This window comes from Tigriopus californicus, chromosome 7 (assembly GCF_007210705.1).
Source record: "Tigriopus californicus strain San Diego chromosome 7, Tcal_SD_v2.1, whole genome shotgun sequence".
Taxonomy (NCBI): domain Eukaryota; kingdom Metazoa; phylum Arthropoda; class Copepoda; order Harpacticoida; family Harpacticidae; genus Tigriopus; species Tigriopus californicus.
The window spans coordinates 14,017,894-14,035,093 of NC_081446.1; the positions used below are offsets into that span (position 1 = coordinate 14,017,894).

General features: G+C 42.9%; 4 protein-coding genes across 5 annotated transcripts; 1 reads left to right on the forward strand and 3 right to left on the reverse strand.

Annotated features, from left to right (window-relative positions):
- Positions 1 to 1,802: 1,802 nt before the first annotated feature.
- Positions 1,803 to 6,853, reverse strand: LOC131883322 (prosaposin-like). Of its 2 annotated transcripts, XM_059230772.1 has the most exons (10): positions 6,698 to 6,853; positions 6,256 to 6,554; positions 5,268 to 5,653; positions 4,754 to 4,880; positions 4,259 to 4,685; positions 3,359 to 4,194; positions 3,095 to 3,297; positions 2,818 to 3,028; positions 2,174 to 2,441; positions 1,803 to 2,085 (listed from the first exon to the last, which is right to left on the reverse strand). In XM_059230772.1, the coding sequence occupies exons 2-10, from the start codon at positions 6,520 to 6,522 to the stop codon at positions 1,958 to 1,960; spliced, it is 2,853 nt and encodes a 950-aa protein (XP_059086755.1). In that variant the 5' UTR covers positions 6,523 to 6,554; positions 6,698 to 6,853; the 3' UTR covers positions 1,803 to 1,957. The 2 variants fall into 2 exon arrangements, with proteins under 2 accessions (XP_059086755.1, XP_059086757.1); XM_059230774.1 differs by lacking the exon at positions 6,698 to 6,853 and having other exon boundaries at positions 6,256 to 6,565.
- Positions 6,854 to 8,571: 1,718 nt separating this feature from the next.
- LOC131884284 (Golgi SNAP receptor complex member 2-like) lies at positions 8,572 to 10,923 on the forward strand. Its single transcript, XM_059232005.1, has 4 exons — positions 8,572 to 8,802; positions 9,539 to 9,665; positions 10,358 to 10,510; positions 10,594 to 10,923. The coding sequence occupies exons 1-4, from the start codon at positions 8,666 to 8,668 to the stop codon at positions 10,837 to 10,839; spliced, it is 663 nt and encodes a 220-aa protein (XP_059087988.1). The 5' UTR covers positions 8,572 to 8,665; the 3' UTR covers positions 10,840 to 10,923.
- Positions 10,865 to 13,880, reverse strand: LOC131884283 (uncharacterized). The gene is made up of 5 exons (XM_059232003.1): positions 12,686 to 13,880; positions 11,999 to 12,241; positions 11,766 to 11,927; positions 11,543 to 11,697; positions 10,865 to 11,111 (listed from the first exon to the last, which is right to left on the reverse strand). The coding sequence occupies exons 1-5, from the start codon at positions 13,683 to 13,685 to the stop codon at positions 10,992 to 10,994; spliced, it is 1,680 nt and encodes a 559-aa protein (XP_059087986.1). The 5' UTR covers positions 13,686 to 13,880; the 3' UTR covers positions 10,865 to 10,991.
- A 142-nt stretch (positions 13,881 to 14,022) lies between these two features.
- Positions 14,023 to 17,200, reverse strand: LOC131884282 (nicotinate phosphoribosyltransferase-like; the record flags this gene model as incomplete). Its single annotated transcript, XM_059232002.1, is given in 10 exon segments — positions 14,023 to 14,596; positions 14,670 to 14,849; positions 14,931 to 15,160; positions 15,227 to 15,492; positions 15,663 to 15,981; positions 16,268 to 16,398; positions 16,468 to 16,551; positions 16,619 to 16,745; positions 16,844 to 17,014; positions 17,158 to 17,200. Coding segments are annotated over 10 exon segments (1,629 nt in total), but the record flags the coding sequence as incomplete, so codon positions are not given.

The window sequence follows — 17,200 nt, forward strand, 5'->3', positions numbered from 1 at the left end:
CACCACGAACACTACACGTGCACAGCAACCAAGGAGCAACAGAGGAAGTCACACCTTGGTTCGAAATTCCTGGGAGATAAGAACGAGAGCAAACTAAATGCGTCTGTTCTCAGCGATTGCCTTTACTTTCTTGACATTTTTCTTGTTTCATCAACAAACTCTGTATAATGTATATAAATCATATATATAAATCATATTTTATTTTATAGTAATTTTTACGCCATGACATGACCAAGAGTCGCAATAAAAATTATATTATTACTTGCAGGAACTCCCCTTGTCCGCATAATCCAGCCATGGAGCAAATCATAAGTTGGTTCACTTCATTCAAGAGAAAGTTGAACCAGGGTAAGTAGTAATCATCGACAATGTAGAGGCAATGAAGGATGCGGTCAGATTGGGCCAATTTGCGGCAAGTGGTCTCGAGCACCTCCTTGAATGGCTGATGTTGGCAGTCCAGGTATCCACCCAATGTTGAATGACCTGCGGATTTCGACATAGTCATTTCTACCGCACTCAATCTTCGAAGAATGGGTGGACAAGAGACTAACCTTTTCACAAAACTCGCATTGGATATCTTTGGGATTGGTCGAGGTGTAACAATTAACATTTAGTCCGTCTTCACTCTAAGAGTGGCTCTCTAGTAGTTTTCTTTCGTTTCAACACAAGACATGAATCATTGTTTGCTTTCAAAAAGAATTCAACCTGGGCTTTATATTCTTCGTTTCTAGACTTTTACAAACGACTTTGGTCATATCCATTGTGAGTGGACAGAAATACCTGTTCTTGATGCTGTTAGAAGAGACGATGAAGGAGGAATTGCCCCAAAACCTGGCCTCAGAGAAAGGCCAGGATCTGGTGCAATACCACGTGCCCTCGATGTCGGAAGTAGAATCCAACAATGACAACAGACAAGACACTTAAGATCCATAAGGCATACCCGCCTATGTAGAACAAATACCGAGGAAGGCTTTCACGTGGAAAATATTCTGCGATAATAGAGTACGCAACTCCTACGCTTGCAATGATCGCAGAAGTCAGCAATGTTGCGAGGAACGCCTCCATTATAAAAACATCTACGCGTCTCTTATTCAGTATCCCAGGCTACGGATTCCGGTCAGTCGAGTCAATCGTTACAGCTAGCTCGACAGCTGAAGTAAAGTTCTGGACTACAAAGAAGGGTTGGCAATTTTGGGAATCAGCTTGACTTTTGGCCACCGAGTGCTTAAAAGTGGACAAAAGTGTCCACAAGTGTCCAAAAGTGGGCACATGGTTTCCAAAAGTAAGTACAATTGTTCAAGGGTGGGTTGACAAGCAATAGCGTTCATGATTGTCAGACCCTAATTTATGTAGTTTCTTTAACTAAACTAAATGGCAATCAGCAAATGAAAACACTGAGGGAACAAAATGTTAGCTTTCTTAAAATAGGTACACATTAATGAGCAAGCAACCTTCATAGAAATCATATTTGAACCCCTTCAATAAACGTCTGTTTTTATTCCCAACCCACAAGGTTCCTTAGGTTTTGGTTAACTCGTCCCCTCTTTAAGTCACTCCTTGACGACCTAAAGACGGCTCTCCTATTCGTTCCATTAAGTATAAATTTTGCCTAATAAATCAATAGATCAAATTCCTCCAATTGTAACCCCATTACAATGCTCTTGTCCACCTACATGTATCAAGATAACTCAGTTCTTTGCTTTCCTTCGCATAAGCGAAGGTGAATAGAAAAGCTATTTTTCTTTAACTTAGTCAAGGAAGAAAAGAGTCTGCTTTTCCATCGCCAAATGATTTTCTTGACACAGCATTCAAATTTGTAATTATAAAGGATGGCTTGGTATGGAAAGAGATTATCTGACAATCAATGAATTGTATTATTATGGAAATTCGTGTTGATTCATGATTTTATGGGTTTTTGTAGTTTTCATGTCATTCTGATGGGTTAGGATATTTGATATTAGTTCTTGTTCCAAAAAAGTTCCTGGCAATGCCTAATCGTACCACAAGCTTGGGCGTGAACCAGACTTTGACACCAAAAAGCCGGCCCCCAAATGCAAGGTTGGCCCCCAAACAAGGCTTGAGGCTCTGAAAAGAAAAATCCAACACCATATCAGCAATCAATGAACAACCATTATACAGTATGATACTCAAATTCAACCTGAACGAGACTTACTTTGCGCTGGACTGCAGAGGGCAAGTTCCGTGCAAAAGACCTTGGGATCCAGCTCGGTGTTCACAATAAGCTCAACGATTTCATCGCCATACTCGTCCACGAATTGCTCACACTTCTCAGCAATGGTCTCGGGCATATAGGAGCACACCATCTGAACACCACGTTTAGCCATGTCAATGGATCGATTCGTCAGTACCTCCTTCTCCAAGACCGTCACAGCGAACTCGCAAAGTACACATCCGGCGTGTTCGGAAAGTTGGACATCCGTCTGAAAGTAGTATTTGATTGTTGACTATGACGACCAACATCTCGGCACTTGGTGCACCACAACCTGAATGTAATGGAGAAGGGATTTTTCTCCACGCTCTAAGACTGGACATTCAACAATCCATATAATGAAGAATGGTAGAGGCATGACAATTTTGCCTTAATAATCAAAATATGACAACACACATTGAAACACCTTTATAGTCAGACTTTTTGCAAAGAGCATAATTTCAGGGGTTTAACCCGAAGCGGAGATAATCATTTTGTTCATACATCCATTCATATTGCCGTCCTTGAACTAACGTCAAGACAAAGACGGAAAAGCATCATCTCATGTCATGATTAGCCCTTGAATTCAATCACAGTTGGATGTTTACCTCTGTGGCGATTTGTTCCTCCATGGGTGGGATGGCGTTGGCATGATAGCTGGACACATCATTGGCAAAGGTAATGGTGGGCGTGGTGGCTTTCTTGCAAAGATGCAAGGCTGAGCACACCTGCTCCGGCGTATATTCCGCCACAAACATTTTGATAATTTCATCGGTATAAGCATTAACCATATTGAGACACTCTTTTTGGATCGGGGTGCTGTAACGGAAAGATATGATTCTATAACCCACGCGAAATTATGAGCGAATTTTGTTCTGTAGGTACGTCAGCATGTAACAAATGCGATCTAGCGCATCCACAATCTGTTGCTCGTTCTTCTTGTCCTCAATCAGCTTGTCCACTTCGCCAATAGCGTATTCACAAAGAGTACAATAGGGTCGCTCGTCTTCCAATTCATGTCGTGTCACTTGGATGCCATCATCAACGTTCATTTGACCATCCGGACATTGAACCATAGCGGGGCAAATCTAAAACGATTAGTTTTGCAACAACTGGTTTGTATATTATCATTGGGTATCAAAATTTTACCATCCAAGGTGCCACGTCCGCAGAGATCAGCGACACGATAGTCTTGGAGTTCTTGTGGACCCACTTTTGGCACTGACGCTCAAGATTGGCGGGCATTTGAGCGCAAAGATTGTTCAAAGATGAAGCGATATCGTGATCGTTGTAAGGATCGCGGAGGATTTGGTCAAATTTGGTCATGGCAAATTCGCAGAAGATGCATTTTTCGTCTTGCTTGGTCAAGGAAAGGCTCAATGGGGTCTTTTCAACGGAGGGCTTGCCTGAGCACATTTGCAATTCGCTACAAATCTGCTCGGGAGTAAACTCTTCGGCCAAGAGTTCCAAGATGATGGGCGTGTACTCCGAGACGTATTTCTCGCATTCGTTGCTGATGCTATGAGGCATGAACTTGTAGCAGATTGAGTCCAAGAGATTGACGATCATCCTCTGGTCACTCTTGTCCACGATCATGCCATCAATGGTATTCATCACGTACTCACAGAGAGCACAGGTGTCGTCATTCTTCTTAAGGAGCTGAATGCCCATAGGTACATTGGCTTGTTGTGTCAAAAGATTGTCACTACAAAGTTGGAGTCTGGAGCAGATTTCCGAGGGGTCGATATCGTGAATCACCATTTGAACAATGGCGGGTCCGTAGGTCTCGACGAAATGGTCGCATTGATCTGCCACAGTGGAGGGCATCACGTCGCAAATCTTCTCCAGAGCCTCTTCTACTTTGGCCTCAGTTTTGACGTCACCCAAGAAATTCTGCAACTCATGGAGAGCGTACTCGCAAATCACGCAACCGGATTTGTCAGCGGCAATCACTGTTTGCGGGGCAAAATAACCTCCAATCAAACCTACACACGGGGAATATTCATAATTGACCCGTTTGACAACAACTCTAATTCATCACAAACTTACGGCCTTCGGCAATGCTGGATTCCAAGTTATGGCCTTCCAGATCATTTCGACGGTGGGTCTCTAAGTACAGACCGTTCATACGAAATTCTTCCATACCAGTCATCATTTCATTTTTCTGAGAAAGGGCCGGGGCGAGTTTGATCATGGGCGTGTCGGGTTGAACGGGAAGCAAAAGAGTGATGGAAGTGTGGGGATCCACTTGCAGGAACTCCCCTTGTCCGCATAATCCAGCCATGGAGCAAATCATACGTGGGTTCACTTCATTCAAGAGAAAGTTGAACCAGGGTAAGTAGTAATCATCGACAATGTGGAGGCAATGTTGGATGCGGTCGGATCGGCCCAATTTGTGGCAAATGGTCTCGAGCACCTCCTTGAACTCGTCTTGGGTGGTGTTGGCAGTCCAGGTATCCACCCAATGTTGAATGACCTGTGGATTCCGACATAGTCATTTCTACCGCACTCAATCTTCGAAGAATGGGTGGACAAGAGACTAACCTTTTCGCAAAACTCGCATTGGATATCTTTGGGATTGGTTGAGGTATAACGGGCAGGTACATTCTTGAAGGTTTCGCTACACATGCCACTCAGATGACATACTCCTTGATCCACGTGGATCAAAGCACTACAAATGAAGGAATATTTCTGTATTTTCATAATCTGTGCACATAGGGTGCAAACTTAAAGCTAGAACTAGTGGAAAAGTGAACAGATTTGATAAGATTACAAATGATCTTTTTGTGTCCATACCTACACTATTAAACTTCTAAAGAAGAGCTGAACTCCAGCTTTTTTCTACGCTCAGTTCATTGGACAGCATCAAGTTGTTAAGATACTTACTAGTTATCTCTTGTAAGTCTTCCATTCTATTACCTTGTCAAGAGCGTAAGCTAATTATTTATCTAGTATGTATGTTTGTAGCCCAAACTAAATAAGCAAGTGCAGTCAAAATCTATACAAGGTCTCACATGAAGCCCTAATCCACTCCAAACGTGGTTCTACTTGTTCTTACTTGTGGATCAATTCAAAATTCTCCAGCACGGTCATCCGACAGGCATCGCTGTAAGACGAGAACTGTCCGCAAATTTCGAACAGTTTATCCGCAATCACGTCCTGGTCCACGTTTCTGATCTGGTCGCCAATAGCTTTGGATTCCACCTGGCACATGCCGCACTCCGTCTTGGGCATCTGTCCCTTGCTCATTTCGGATAGAAGGCGATCAATGCGCTCAGAATTGCAGAGTCCAGCTGTGGCACACACCATTTGAGGGTTCATCTCCGAAGCGAGAGTCTCAATCAATTCCGGAATGAACTGGTCTGATAATTTCTTGCACTCATCCGCAATCACTCTCAAGGGGATGAGAGCGCACGAGCCTTCAAAGACTTGCTTCAGCTCCAACTGGAAAGTGTCAATCAAGACATTCCAATAAGTATGAATGTGATATATTATTGAAATGTCACGTATCCTCCATGCCATCAATTGGGTCCAAGAAATATTGGCACATTTAAGGATACCTTTTGACATCAGTATTCTAAGGTCACCCAATGCACATTAAAAAGTGGAATGATTATTCTGATGAAAAAGGTATGTAGCATACAGTAAAACCATACTTGAAGAATATAATGCCTACATTGCTTTCGACAGGTTTCGGAAATTTGTTCAGAAAATGCAAAAAAATTGGTCGATTAGTTGTAATGTGACATCATTATGAAACCCTCCAAGACCAGACCACATTTTAACCTTTGCAATGATGCAACCCTACAACTAGTAAACAATACTTTTCTAATTGGAAACAAACTGTCCAACCCATAACGGAATCATACCAATAGAAAAAAGATACTTTCATAATAACCTTAAGTCTTCACCATAGCTCTAACTCGCTCTTTATGTGTACCTTGATCCCCTTGATATCTTGATTTCAAAGTGTCCCCAAAAGTGGGGCAATATTTCTTTGGAGCCAATCAATGCCGTGGAGGATACGTAATCTTTTGTTAATTCACCTGAACTTCGTCGGATTCGAGGGTGTCTCGAGCCTCTTTGACCATGTTCTGGCAAATGGTGCAGACGTCGTCGTTATCATCGGGCAAGTCTTGTTGGGACCAAACGTTCCTAATGCAATGTGTAGTAGCAGAGCACTCACGGGATTGGGAAAACCCTTGGCACCAATAAGACGGTCCCCAGGTGCATTTCTTTGAGCCCAAAAGCCCTCCGGACACCAGAGTGCCCAGAGCTAGGCTCAAAAGGCCCAAAACAAAGGCTGTTTTCATGTTTCAGAAGAGTATCTTGTGTCGCAACTTGGCTGAAATGGAACTAGGAGTCAAGTGAATTTTGTTGATGATGAATGATTTGTAGTACGAGTACAAGGAAGCCATAGAACCGGTTCCCGGTACGATGATTGGAGAGTTGTGAGGAGGCTGCTGTTAAGCTCAATTAAATAACTACCTTGAAAGGAGAAGGGAGAGAAAATGCTACACTTGAACACTCGCCGACAACTAGTAACCAACTGATCTGGAGCTTTTGCCCACAGCCAAGAGTTTCTTTGTCAGCTCGTCAAACAAAGATGGAGTGATAACAGGAAATCCTAGATTTCGGTCTCCAATACGTTGGGCAGAAAACTGCGACCATGGGGCGCATTCAAGCCTGATCCGGGAGGGAGATCCGCATGGGGAATTCCGGGACCGACGACGAGGATTTGGGCTGAAATTGGAGGAGAAGCGTTGGGTGTGTATGGAGCGATCTTTGCCCTCGTTCCAATCTGGTCCCAAATGCGTAGCAACTATATCGTTGTCAAAGAACAAGAGGAGATGCCATGGAATTACCCGAGGACTACTTAAGACATGGACCTGGCACAAAAGAGAGCACGTTACATCTCAACCCATTCACAATAGCAACCTAATATTAGCAAAATATCTGACTGAAACAATAAACTTTGCCAAATCTATACCCAAAGTCTGCTCTAAGGAGCTAGGGAGAAGCGGTCAAGGTTAAGAAGTAAATGCTACCAAAAAAAATACTCTTCAGTTTACGTGAGAGCAATTAGATCAGCTCACTGATATAATTCATAAATTCACTCTTTAGCAATATACAAGTGACATGCCCTGACTTCTTTGGAAATCCGATTTTTTTTTAAATTTGAGTGTCTTCAAACAGGTCTTCATTCCCAACGAGCAGATTTTGACAGGCATATCGTTCCTGGTCTCCAGGATAATCTAGTGGTCCGAGATATACGTATACCGGCTGGAAACGTTATGAGGGTATTTTTCTTGAAAATGGAGGTGGGGGATGTGTGCCAGGCCAGACGGAAAAAAGAGAGGAGGGAAAAGTTTGCCAGATTAGGAGGGTCTAAGGGTATTGAGTCTTTTGGGGATGGATGGGTATGGGTCTAAATTGTGTTACTAAGGGTACGTCTGAAAGATAAGATGGCTGGGAGTAGAATTCCAGAAGCCGTACAATTCAGTAGCTAGGGTAGTAATGAATCAGAAAAAGAGTCGGTTGAGCTACAGAACGGAATATATCAGGACAAAAATTCTAGAACTTGATTGATTGTTTGATAATGCTAGTTTTTCATTATACGTGTGTGAACGAGAATGATTTCTTTCGGATTTGATAACGGAATATGAAAGGATTTTTTTTTCTAATGAAATATGTAAGACTTGGATTTTGCCGATGAACGTCCAAAATTTGCATCGTAGTGATCGAAAAATCAAGGTAAGTTACTTCCAAATGATGATAAGTTGTAAAGATTTTTTTCAGATTGTATCGCTTCTTTAAAGAAATTCAAAGTGCCTTTTTGCCAGCTTTTTCAAAAAAACAATTACTTTGAAACATAAAATTAGCCATCTCATAATGAAAAAGTGAACTATCTTTGCATTTTCTCTCAATTTGTGTTATACCATAAATGTTTTGAAGCATGCATTTAAGCTTCCAGGGTGACCAGATTTAAAATTCAAATATAAACTGGGAGTTATGAGTCCAAAATTATTAGTGGACGCCTAATGTAGCTAATGATTAATCTATATCGCATCATTTTGCTACTTTGTAATATCGTTCTGTTTGCAAGTTTGCAAGTATATATTGGTCACCTACCATTTAGGGTTGTGCTATCACAAAAAGCAAAACCCAGAAGCTTCATCACAGTTGTCTGAACTTTAATGTCTCCATCAAAGTCCAGACTTGGAAAAATTGTAGAACTACTGTAAAAATAACTTACGTATCTATCAAAAAGTTTGCTTTAAATTTTTCTCCATAGTTCAATAGTGGCTAGATACACAGAAAAAACTACCTGGCTGCCCACACCAAACCTCTGCAATTTTCAGCTTGGTGATGTTTTGTCATGATTTCAAAGACACATGAAGACGTGGAATGAGAAGAGCAGGGAGATCGGGAACCTGTCAAACTCTCATTTGAAACATGGATTCCTTGTACCATTCGACCAATCGGAGTCTGCAAGAAGCTCACACCCAGCTGTCTCTAGCCAGCCACGCCCAAATCCAGGAGTTTCCCAGCCTCTTCCGCGAATTGCAAGTCCGTTTGGAACAGATCTCAAGGTAGTAGACCGAGGCAAGACTAGTTTGAAATCTTCCAGAATTGATGAGAAGTCAAGAGATGACTCCAAGTCATCGTCATCTCACTCTTAATGCAGGGTTAAACTTTGATAATCGATCATGTCCCCTAAAATACATGTTTACCGTAACTTCCCAACCACTTAGAAATGATATGATCAAGAATGGTAAAGCGTAAGTTTGATTCCATCCGATTACTGAAGAAACAACATCTCTATGGAAATGGAAAAGGAAATGGTAACTTTCCCGAAGCATGTTGAAGGTGTTTGAATCAGTTACTTGCTGACAAGTCACGTGTCCATGTGAATCGGAAACGAGCGAAAATTGAGTGGAAAATTCGTCTCTGACCAGGCAAGATCAGCTCTTGACATTCATTTCTGCCAATCAAAACAGAGCCCAATCTGCCTAAAAGGAAATATACTTTCAATCGCCATATTTCCATTGTGCAGTAACAGCATTTGATTAAAAATAATAGTGTTAGTTTTTTACTCCTCTATGTGTAAAGCCAAGAATTAAATTCAGCAAATAAGATCATTACTACATCGGGTCTTATTTTCCATATTATATGATTTGTAAGTTACGCATCATCACTTTTTTTTTATTGGGTAACTGCCCGTAGATTTATCCTGTGGCGAATCCTAGCAAAAGGATAATAGTTACTTAATCGTTTGACCCAAATCCGAAGGACTGATTGGCTTCTTCTTTCTATTTGGTGGTTTAGCAATTGTGAACGACTCGATATCCTGGTCAATAAAGAGCCCATAACCCGCCGACAAAACGCCAAGATCCGTGTAGATCAACTCAAATATGACGTCCGAAATTTGCAAGGAGCTTTGCGAACTGTAGCGGTAAGTTCGTCAATAAGGTCGAGGGAAACTCAAATACACCGATAGAGGTAGTGAGAGAGTGATGAGCATACGTGAAACACTGGATAAAAAAAAAAACAGATTCAGGCTTGGGCCAAGTAAGCGTCCTCCAAGTTTCAATCAAATATTTCCGCTCAATACTTTATGAGGATGATTTTTGACATAACCAACGAAAACAATTGAGGCTATCGTTTGAAAGCTTGTTTTAATTTAGGAAAGAGGCTTACCATGATGCTAAAGGAAAGGTCGCTTTCGTTTTTCGTTCAAAGTGAAATTAGCAAAACGAAGTAATCGCATTGCTTTGAAAAGGTTCTATTTCGTTTGGTATGGTTTTAAATCTATGTTTTGGAAATTGTATTAACGTCTGGTATCTAACGCAGCAAGACGAATTGGTTTTATCAAGATAAGTAACAACACATTAGTCTGATGGGCAGCCATTGTGTAGAAATTGAAAAGGGCGCCATTACGTAGAGAAAAATCATGTCGGTCAGGCCCTCCTCTAAGTTCACCTCATACCATGCCATACCAGCCTGCCAATTCATTTCTTACCTAAACACTTGACGAAAATGTTTGACACACCAAAGATGTGTGTGAAAAAGGAAGATCAAAAATTATAATGGCTTATCTTCGTATTGAAATGGTCTACTAACTACAAAACTATAACCGGGTTTCAGGCCAAACAAGCCGCGAAAGAGGAAGATCTGAAAAGACGTGATGACTTGATGCGAACTCAATTCACCACGAATTCTGCGGCTGCATCGAATGGAACGGCCTCAGAAACATCCATTCTCATCGACCGGGCACTTGAACACAACACTGCGTTAAATGTAAGTTTTGAATGAGAGCCTCCAAGTATCCGGCTGGACGTTGGAAATGAAAAGAATATCCAACCCATATGACATTGTTTCAGCGATCTCATCGAGGCATTGATGACATGTTAAGTCAGGGCGCTCAGATGCTCGAAAACCTCCGTGATCAAAGGGGTACCATGAAAGGAATTCACAAGAAAATGATGGACATCGCATCCACTTTGGGCATGTCCAATACGGTCATGGGGCTGGTGGAAAGACGTCAACAGGGGGATAAGTACATCCTCATTGGGGGAGCCCTCTTCACTTGCCTAGTCATGTATTTGGTGCTGAAGTACTTCACGTAAAATAAGCATATTCATTCCCGCTAGCGACGTTTTTACAAATTTATATATATATATCACCAAAATAAAATGACATGGTTATTCCGATGATTTTGTCATAAGTCCGATTCCTTTCCACGTCATTCTACCGCAACTGTGCTCAGAGATCGTATTGTTTATATGTATCCGGATCCACCGCCCAAGTGAAAATGTGAGCCGGAAGTGAACCCAGGTGGCTGCATCTGCATAATCAAGGCCTTATTTTTCTCCTTCCGCTCTTTGGCATCTTTATAGTCCTGAAAAGAAAGACAATCAAATTGGCGCCAAGGTTTTATATTATGTTACCCACAACCTGCACACTCATACCCATTCATTAAAGTACAATCGCCATATCATATGAATATGCCAAATATGTCTTGTTTCTAAGAACCAATTCATATTTATACAGTTTTATATAAATGATGTGTAGAGTAAATCAAAGAGTATTTTGTTCGTAGGAAGTTCCTCTTGCAATTCATCTTAATAATGCATAATCCAAGTGCACTATTTTTGCACTATTTTTCAAAATTCCAAGATAAACATTTGCAACAGAATGTACAATAAATCCCCTAGCTCGAACTATTTCTAGCCTCTCGCCATGTTTTATTTGTGAGGTTAGTTGGTTATCTTTGACATGTTTGTCATTTGATCAACCTTCAAACTCAACACAGCACATGAAAGTACTCACTTTGGCCATGAGAATGGCTCCAAGAAGGTGGACGAGGCACGAAATCACGGCAAAGGCGTAACTCCAGGAGACATAGTTGTAGTTGGGATAGAGCAGCCAATCCCGGTCCCAGCATCCCACGCCAAAAACCAAGACTCCCAAGAACAGGAATAGTGCTACAAATCAGGGTTAAAGAGAAATTTTAAAAAATCCCTTTTGAGTCAAGGCCCCAGCAACAACTTACCAGTAATGCCATTGAGGATGCACACGACTCCACAAAAGTGATATTCAAATCTGAGGATGACTTCGAGTGGATAGCGGAGCAGTAAGGCCACAAAGAGCAATTGACATGCAAAGGATAAGATGAAGGCCAATGTGACGAATAATTGGACCACCATCAGCCATCCTAAGTAATGAATTGAAACAGATTTTAGTCGCCTCAAGCTCATTTAGAATATTTTGACAAATACTCCTTACCTGGCAAGAGTTTCTCCCGAATGAGACGATACTCGTCGCCGTAGAGGGCGTGGCAGCCATGGAATAGCTTATCAAATTGGTAGTCGGGGTGATGGTAGCGGAAGAAGCAAAACTCCCAAAGTCCCATATTCTTGAAAGGGCTTTCCGTGTCTTCCCATGAGACCAACCAATACGGACTGGCAAAGCTCATGAGCAACAACAAACCGGCCACAAAAGTCAAAATGGCAGCATAGAATAACGCGTCTGTAAGCAAATAAAGATGTAACGAAATCAGAGGGGAAAAACAAAATTGTAAATACCTGAGGTTTTATGAGCTTTGGCTTTGTCCACACTACTCAAGGAGCCCCGGTCGGGGTCTCTAAATCCCATGTTTGAAAGTGTTCCAACTTATTCTACTCCTTCTCCATGCCAAACAAAGATTTCCTTTCAAATCTTCGTGTACGTTCTTGTCCTGGCCAACTAGCCCTCTTGTACTGGCTTCAAAAACAGCCGCACCTCCCTCACCTGTGCTGTGGATACCTCTCCCCGTACCGAAAGAGTCCCTTTTGCATCACAGGTACAGCAGTTGTGATCAAACCTGCCCTACAAGCATAAGTGCTTCAGTGATTCAGTGGGGCCCCCAACGTGCACATTCACCTGGTTGTAACTTGCCAGTTTGAAATGAGGCGGTAGGGAATCTTCTCTTACCTTTTTTGCCTCTGTTTTCCTCACTCTGCCGAATGATCTCCTTGTACTGGTCTGATATCGAGGGAGCCTTGTTTGATGTGGGCGTGAGAGGAAGGCTTCTCTTTCGAGGGATATTCTCCGGGTTCTCTGAGGATCCTGGAGCATTGACTTCATATTTCGCACCTCTAGAGTAAGCTGTGCTATCCCCAAACAAGCATCTGAGTTTGCCGGTATCGATCAGACCGAACAAGTTGAACCATTTGGGGTCGGGTTTGGTTGCATTGGAGTAGGTTCGTCGGGTATCATAGGATATCTCGATGTGCTTCCGTGGTGTTTGAAGGTTCTTAGATTGAGTACCGGTTGAACGGCGGGTTGACAGTCTGCGGGAATCGCGACCACTCGCGGATCGTCTTAGATTTGCAGGTTCCTCGTGGTGACTAGTGGGACTAATAACGGCCACTGGGGGGCTTTGCAAGGGTTGGCTAATTTGTGAGACCTGTCTTGAGAGGTCATGTAGCTGAACAGAGGGGCTCACTACCATTGCTAGGCTCTCTGGACCAGCACGGGTCAGATCGATCTCTCTCGGCACCGCCAATTGGATCTCATCGGGTTGCACGTGGTCTTGACCCTCTTCCGTTATAGATCTTCGTTGCAACAAAGGTCCCCTTGAAGTCGGTTCCAAGTGTTGCCGGTATTGGAGAGATGCCCTGCGGTTGCCCTCTCTGACCAACATGGCATATCTTTGCTCGTGGGTTAACGATTGAGTGAACGGTCTTTCAGCCTGGAATTCCCCTGGATTTCCCGTGGTCCCCCCTTGAACGCTTCCTCGAGAGCTATCTCGTTCCAAATCTGACCTGAAACTATCTTCGTCGATATCGTCTTCTTCTAAGGAGTTGAACGTTGGGAATTGCCTCATGGAGTCCAATTCACTGTCCACATACCGAAGACTATCTCGTCCTCCCGACGATTGATATGATTGCTGGCGTTGAAAAGCGGGATTGTCATACCCTGGTCCAAGCATCCCTTTGAATGGATGACCTCCTGGGGAACTATGTTAATCGTGTTTGTTTCCCTCAAGTAAACGAGGTGCACCTGAAAATACAGTTCCCCTATTAATGAGGTACTCGTGCCTTATCAGGAGGAGCTTGCTTTTCCCCCTAGGGGAGAGAAGCTTTAAGTTACCTTTTCATACCTGGATGGAGGCATTCCTCGTGATTCAACCGATGCCCTGTCCCCTCCCTTGTCTCTCATGAGAGGGAACCAGCTTTCTACGAAAAATGTATCTACTCCATACAAAGATTAACAGGGATATATATTTCCAATCTGCACAAGAGGAGCGATGAGAATGAAACGCGGTATTGTTTTAGTGCTGAATTTTATTCTCTTTCAAGTCAACTTGGAGCAATCTATATCCCAAGAAAAGAGATTCATGCTTGCAATCGTCTTTACGGTAAATGCTCGCATGGCGACGTGAAAGGCTCCCTCTCAAAAATAAATAGTAAACGTGTATTGGTAATATTGTACAAATATCGATCCACGGGTCTTGAACCTGGACGTCTACTTCGGTGACGATTGAAACGAAATCGAGGCAATTTAGAATGATAATCCTCAAAGCAATGCTGGTGGTTAGTTTCCTACATACAGATGCTAAGTGCAAGTTAAGGGCGAAATGGCAAATCCGAGCCCAACTACAACTCCTTCATCGTCAGTTTGGTTTCCTTTTCCGCCTTAAAGGCCAGCAGGAGAACATCGGATATCCTCCGTGTGGATTACATTTCCATTGCTCTTGTTGCTCTTCTCGTTGTCCAAAGTGAGTCCAGGCGCCCCGGATCCTGAGTCCAGGGCGTATGATTGTCAAGAAAGCTCGCCAATCGGCTGGTTTTCGAGCCAAAGATCGTGGATGAAATGGTACAAATCATCGCTCACGCCAACCTGAAATATGCGGAATGGAACAACCTGTTATGAAAAACAATTGAAATTTGGCACATGCAATTAATTTGAGAACCTTGTAAGGAGTTGGATTCAAAGATCTCTTGTGGTCTTGTCTCAAGGTCCTTAGAGACACTTGAACATTCTGGCGGGTTTCTTCCATGGTTGGGATGTCTTGGAAGAGATGTCCATCAGTCCACCAGCAACTGTAAAGGTCTTCGACTTGGGATGGAATGACCCACGCCCTCTTCGATTCCTTGAAAGATCAATGACCATGAATGAATGGCCTCTAAGAAGAAATGTGCCCTGCCCTCCACACACACACACACTGTCTTACTTGAAAAGGATGTCTGCACAAAACTCGAGTGCAAACCTCTGGCGGGGGCTCGCTAGGCCTTTGTAGCAAATCGATAAGGGCGTGTCCATCACTACTGTATAATCGAAATCCAATCTTTTTGCCTGGCATGGTGACTTTTTCAACGTCCTGACTAAGTTTGATCTTGGGTTTTTCGTTGATCTCGACCAGTTTGTACACACATCCCAATGCAGGTTGTCGCTGACAAGTTACTATAAATTTCGGTAATTTAGTCTTTAATCGATTTTTTTTTGGAGCGATAGAGTCGTCGCACATACCCAAGTGTGTTCCAATGCCAAAGCAATCAATGGAATGGCCTTGCTCGTTCAGGGACAGGATCGTGTCCTCATTGATATCATTGGAAGCAACCACAGTCAGTGAAGCAAACCAAGGAACATCAAACTCCTTGCTGACCTTGTGGAACGCCTCTCTCGCCACACGAGATAGATAGGCCAAATCTCCGGAATCAATTCGGATTCCTAAAGCTCGATAACCCAAATCGTTCAAGGCAAGAGCCACACTGGCGAAGTTTAGTAAACCACTCCTAGAAAGAATTTGTTTCAAATAGTTAATGCCATCATCAAGAGCTTGGGACAGTTCGAGATTGACATGAACAGGTGCTCAAAAACCAACCAGAAGGACCCAAAGCATTCCAAAATTAGTGGTCCTTCTGGAAAATGTAAAGCATGCTGTGTGAGAGGACGACAAAAGTACCTGGACACATCATACGTATCAACAAGGGCCATGAATCCATCTGGAAAAGCAATCGCATAAGAGGCGAATGCGGCCAATTCGCCGTCATGAGCTTCCTCTTTCAAGATCTTTAGATGACTGGCCAATTTGGTACGCCAATCCAGACATTTGCCAAAGAAGTCTGTCTCCATCTGATCGGGATCGTTCTTATGAACAATCTTGGTGTCGGCCAAATCTTCGGCTCCGGTGAAGGACGTCACAAACGCATGGGCGTGTGTTCCCTTAACCGGTATATTAAAAAGCTTTCCGGCCAGAACGTTCGAGGTCCCATCAAATCCTCCTAGAAAGGAAAGTTTCTGATGCAATACCTCATCCTTTACCACCATTGACCAAACATTGGTATTATTTGCAATGACAGCCGGCCTCCAAGTAATCAAGGTGTAACTGACTTTTTGTGGAACTACCATTTTTGCCTTTCTTTATAGCTATTCCTCACACTATCCTTTGGCAAATTGCGAGCCTTCGTTGTCACGAACTCGGTGTTCTACCTTCGTGGACAAGGTGTTTTTGCTCCGATCCTTGATTGATGGGAGGGCATGAAATGAAAGTGCATTGCGACTTCTTACCAATGTAGGCATATTTAGAGGCAGAAAGTCCTCCATCAGGTCCTTGGGCTCGTCGCAAACCAAATTCCAAGAGTTTGATATTGCTCTTTCCGGCTGCAATCCGGTATCTGGCGGCGTTGGTCGCAACCAGACTGGAACAAACAACGATAAAGTAGCAATAACTTTCAATGCTTCTCTAGACAGACCCTTGCTCCTCTTACCTGGCATAGTTGACCAAAGTAAGAAACGTAGTTTCTAGTAATTGAGCCACGATCAAAGGCCCTTGCACGCGGATCAAAGGCACCCTTTAAGAACATGTGATATATAAATGTTACGCTATGTACATGGATTAAGTCTGTGCACATGTTATACCTGGGAAAAGCCACCGTGCCTTCTTTCAATGCATACAGAGTGATATCCTCACAAGTGAGATTCGACAGATACTCGAAGAACTCGGGCTCTACGTTGCTGGGCAAGGTGTTCTTCAAATAGGCAATATCTGGAAAAAAAAATGGCATTGGCATTTTAATTTGCAAGTCCCAATTGTTATGTCAAATAATAGACGGAGTAACAGATCGTTGCCCAAGCGTCTCTTACCGCTTTCGGTGTACTTAAAATTCTGGATGAACTTGAGACATTCGGAGAGTCCAGCGAAGATTGTGAATTCACCATGAAATGGATTCTTCCTAAAAAATAGGTCAAACACCGCCTGATCGTCGACTCGTCTGGCCTTCCAATAGGCGTACGCCATGGTAATTTGATAGAGGTCTGGAAGAAAAAATAAACATGCTCCAATTGCAAACCGTGCTCCCTCCCAAGTCTTTCAAATCCCCATTCCGTGTCATTGGCTGCCTTATTGCTACTGCATTGCGTTGCAGTGCGTTGGATTGGTGTGAAGTATAACTACGTGCCTGTGAGTAATGGCTGAATCACTGCATTCTGGGGATTATCTTT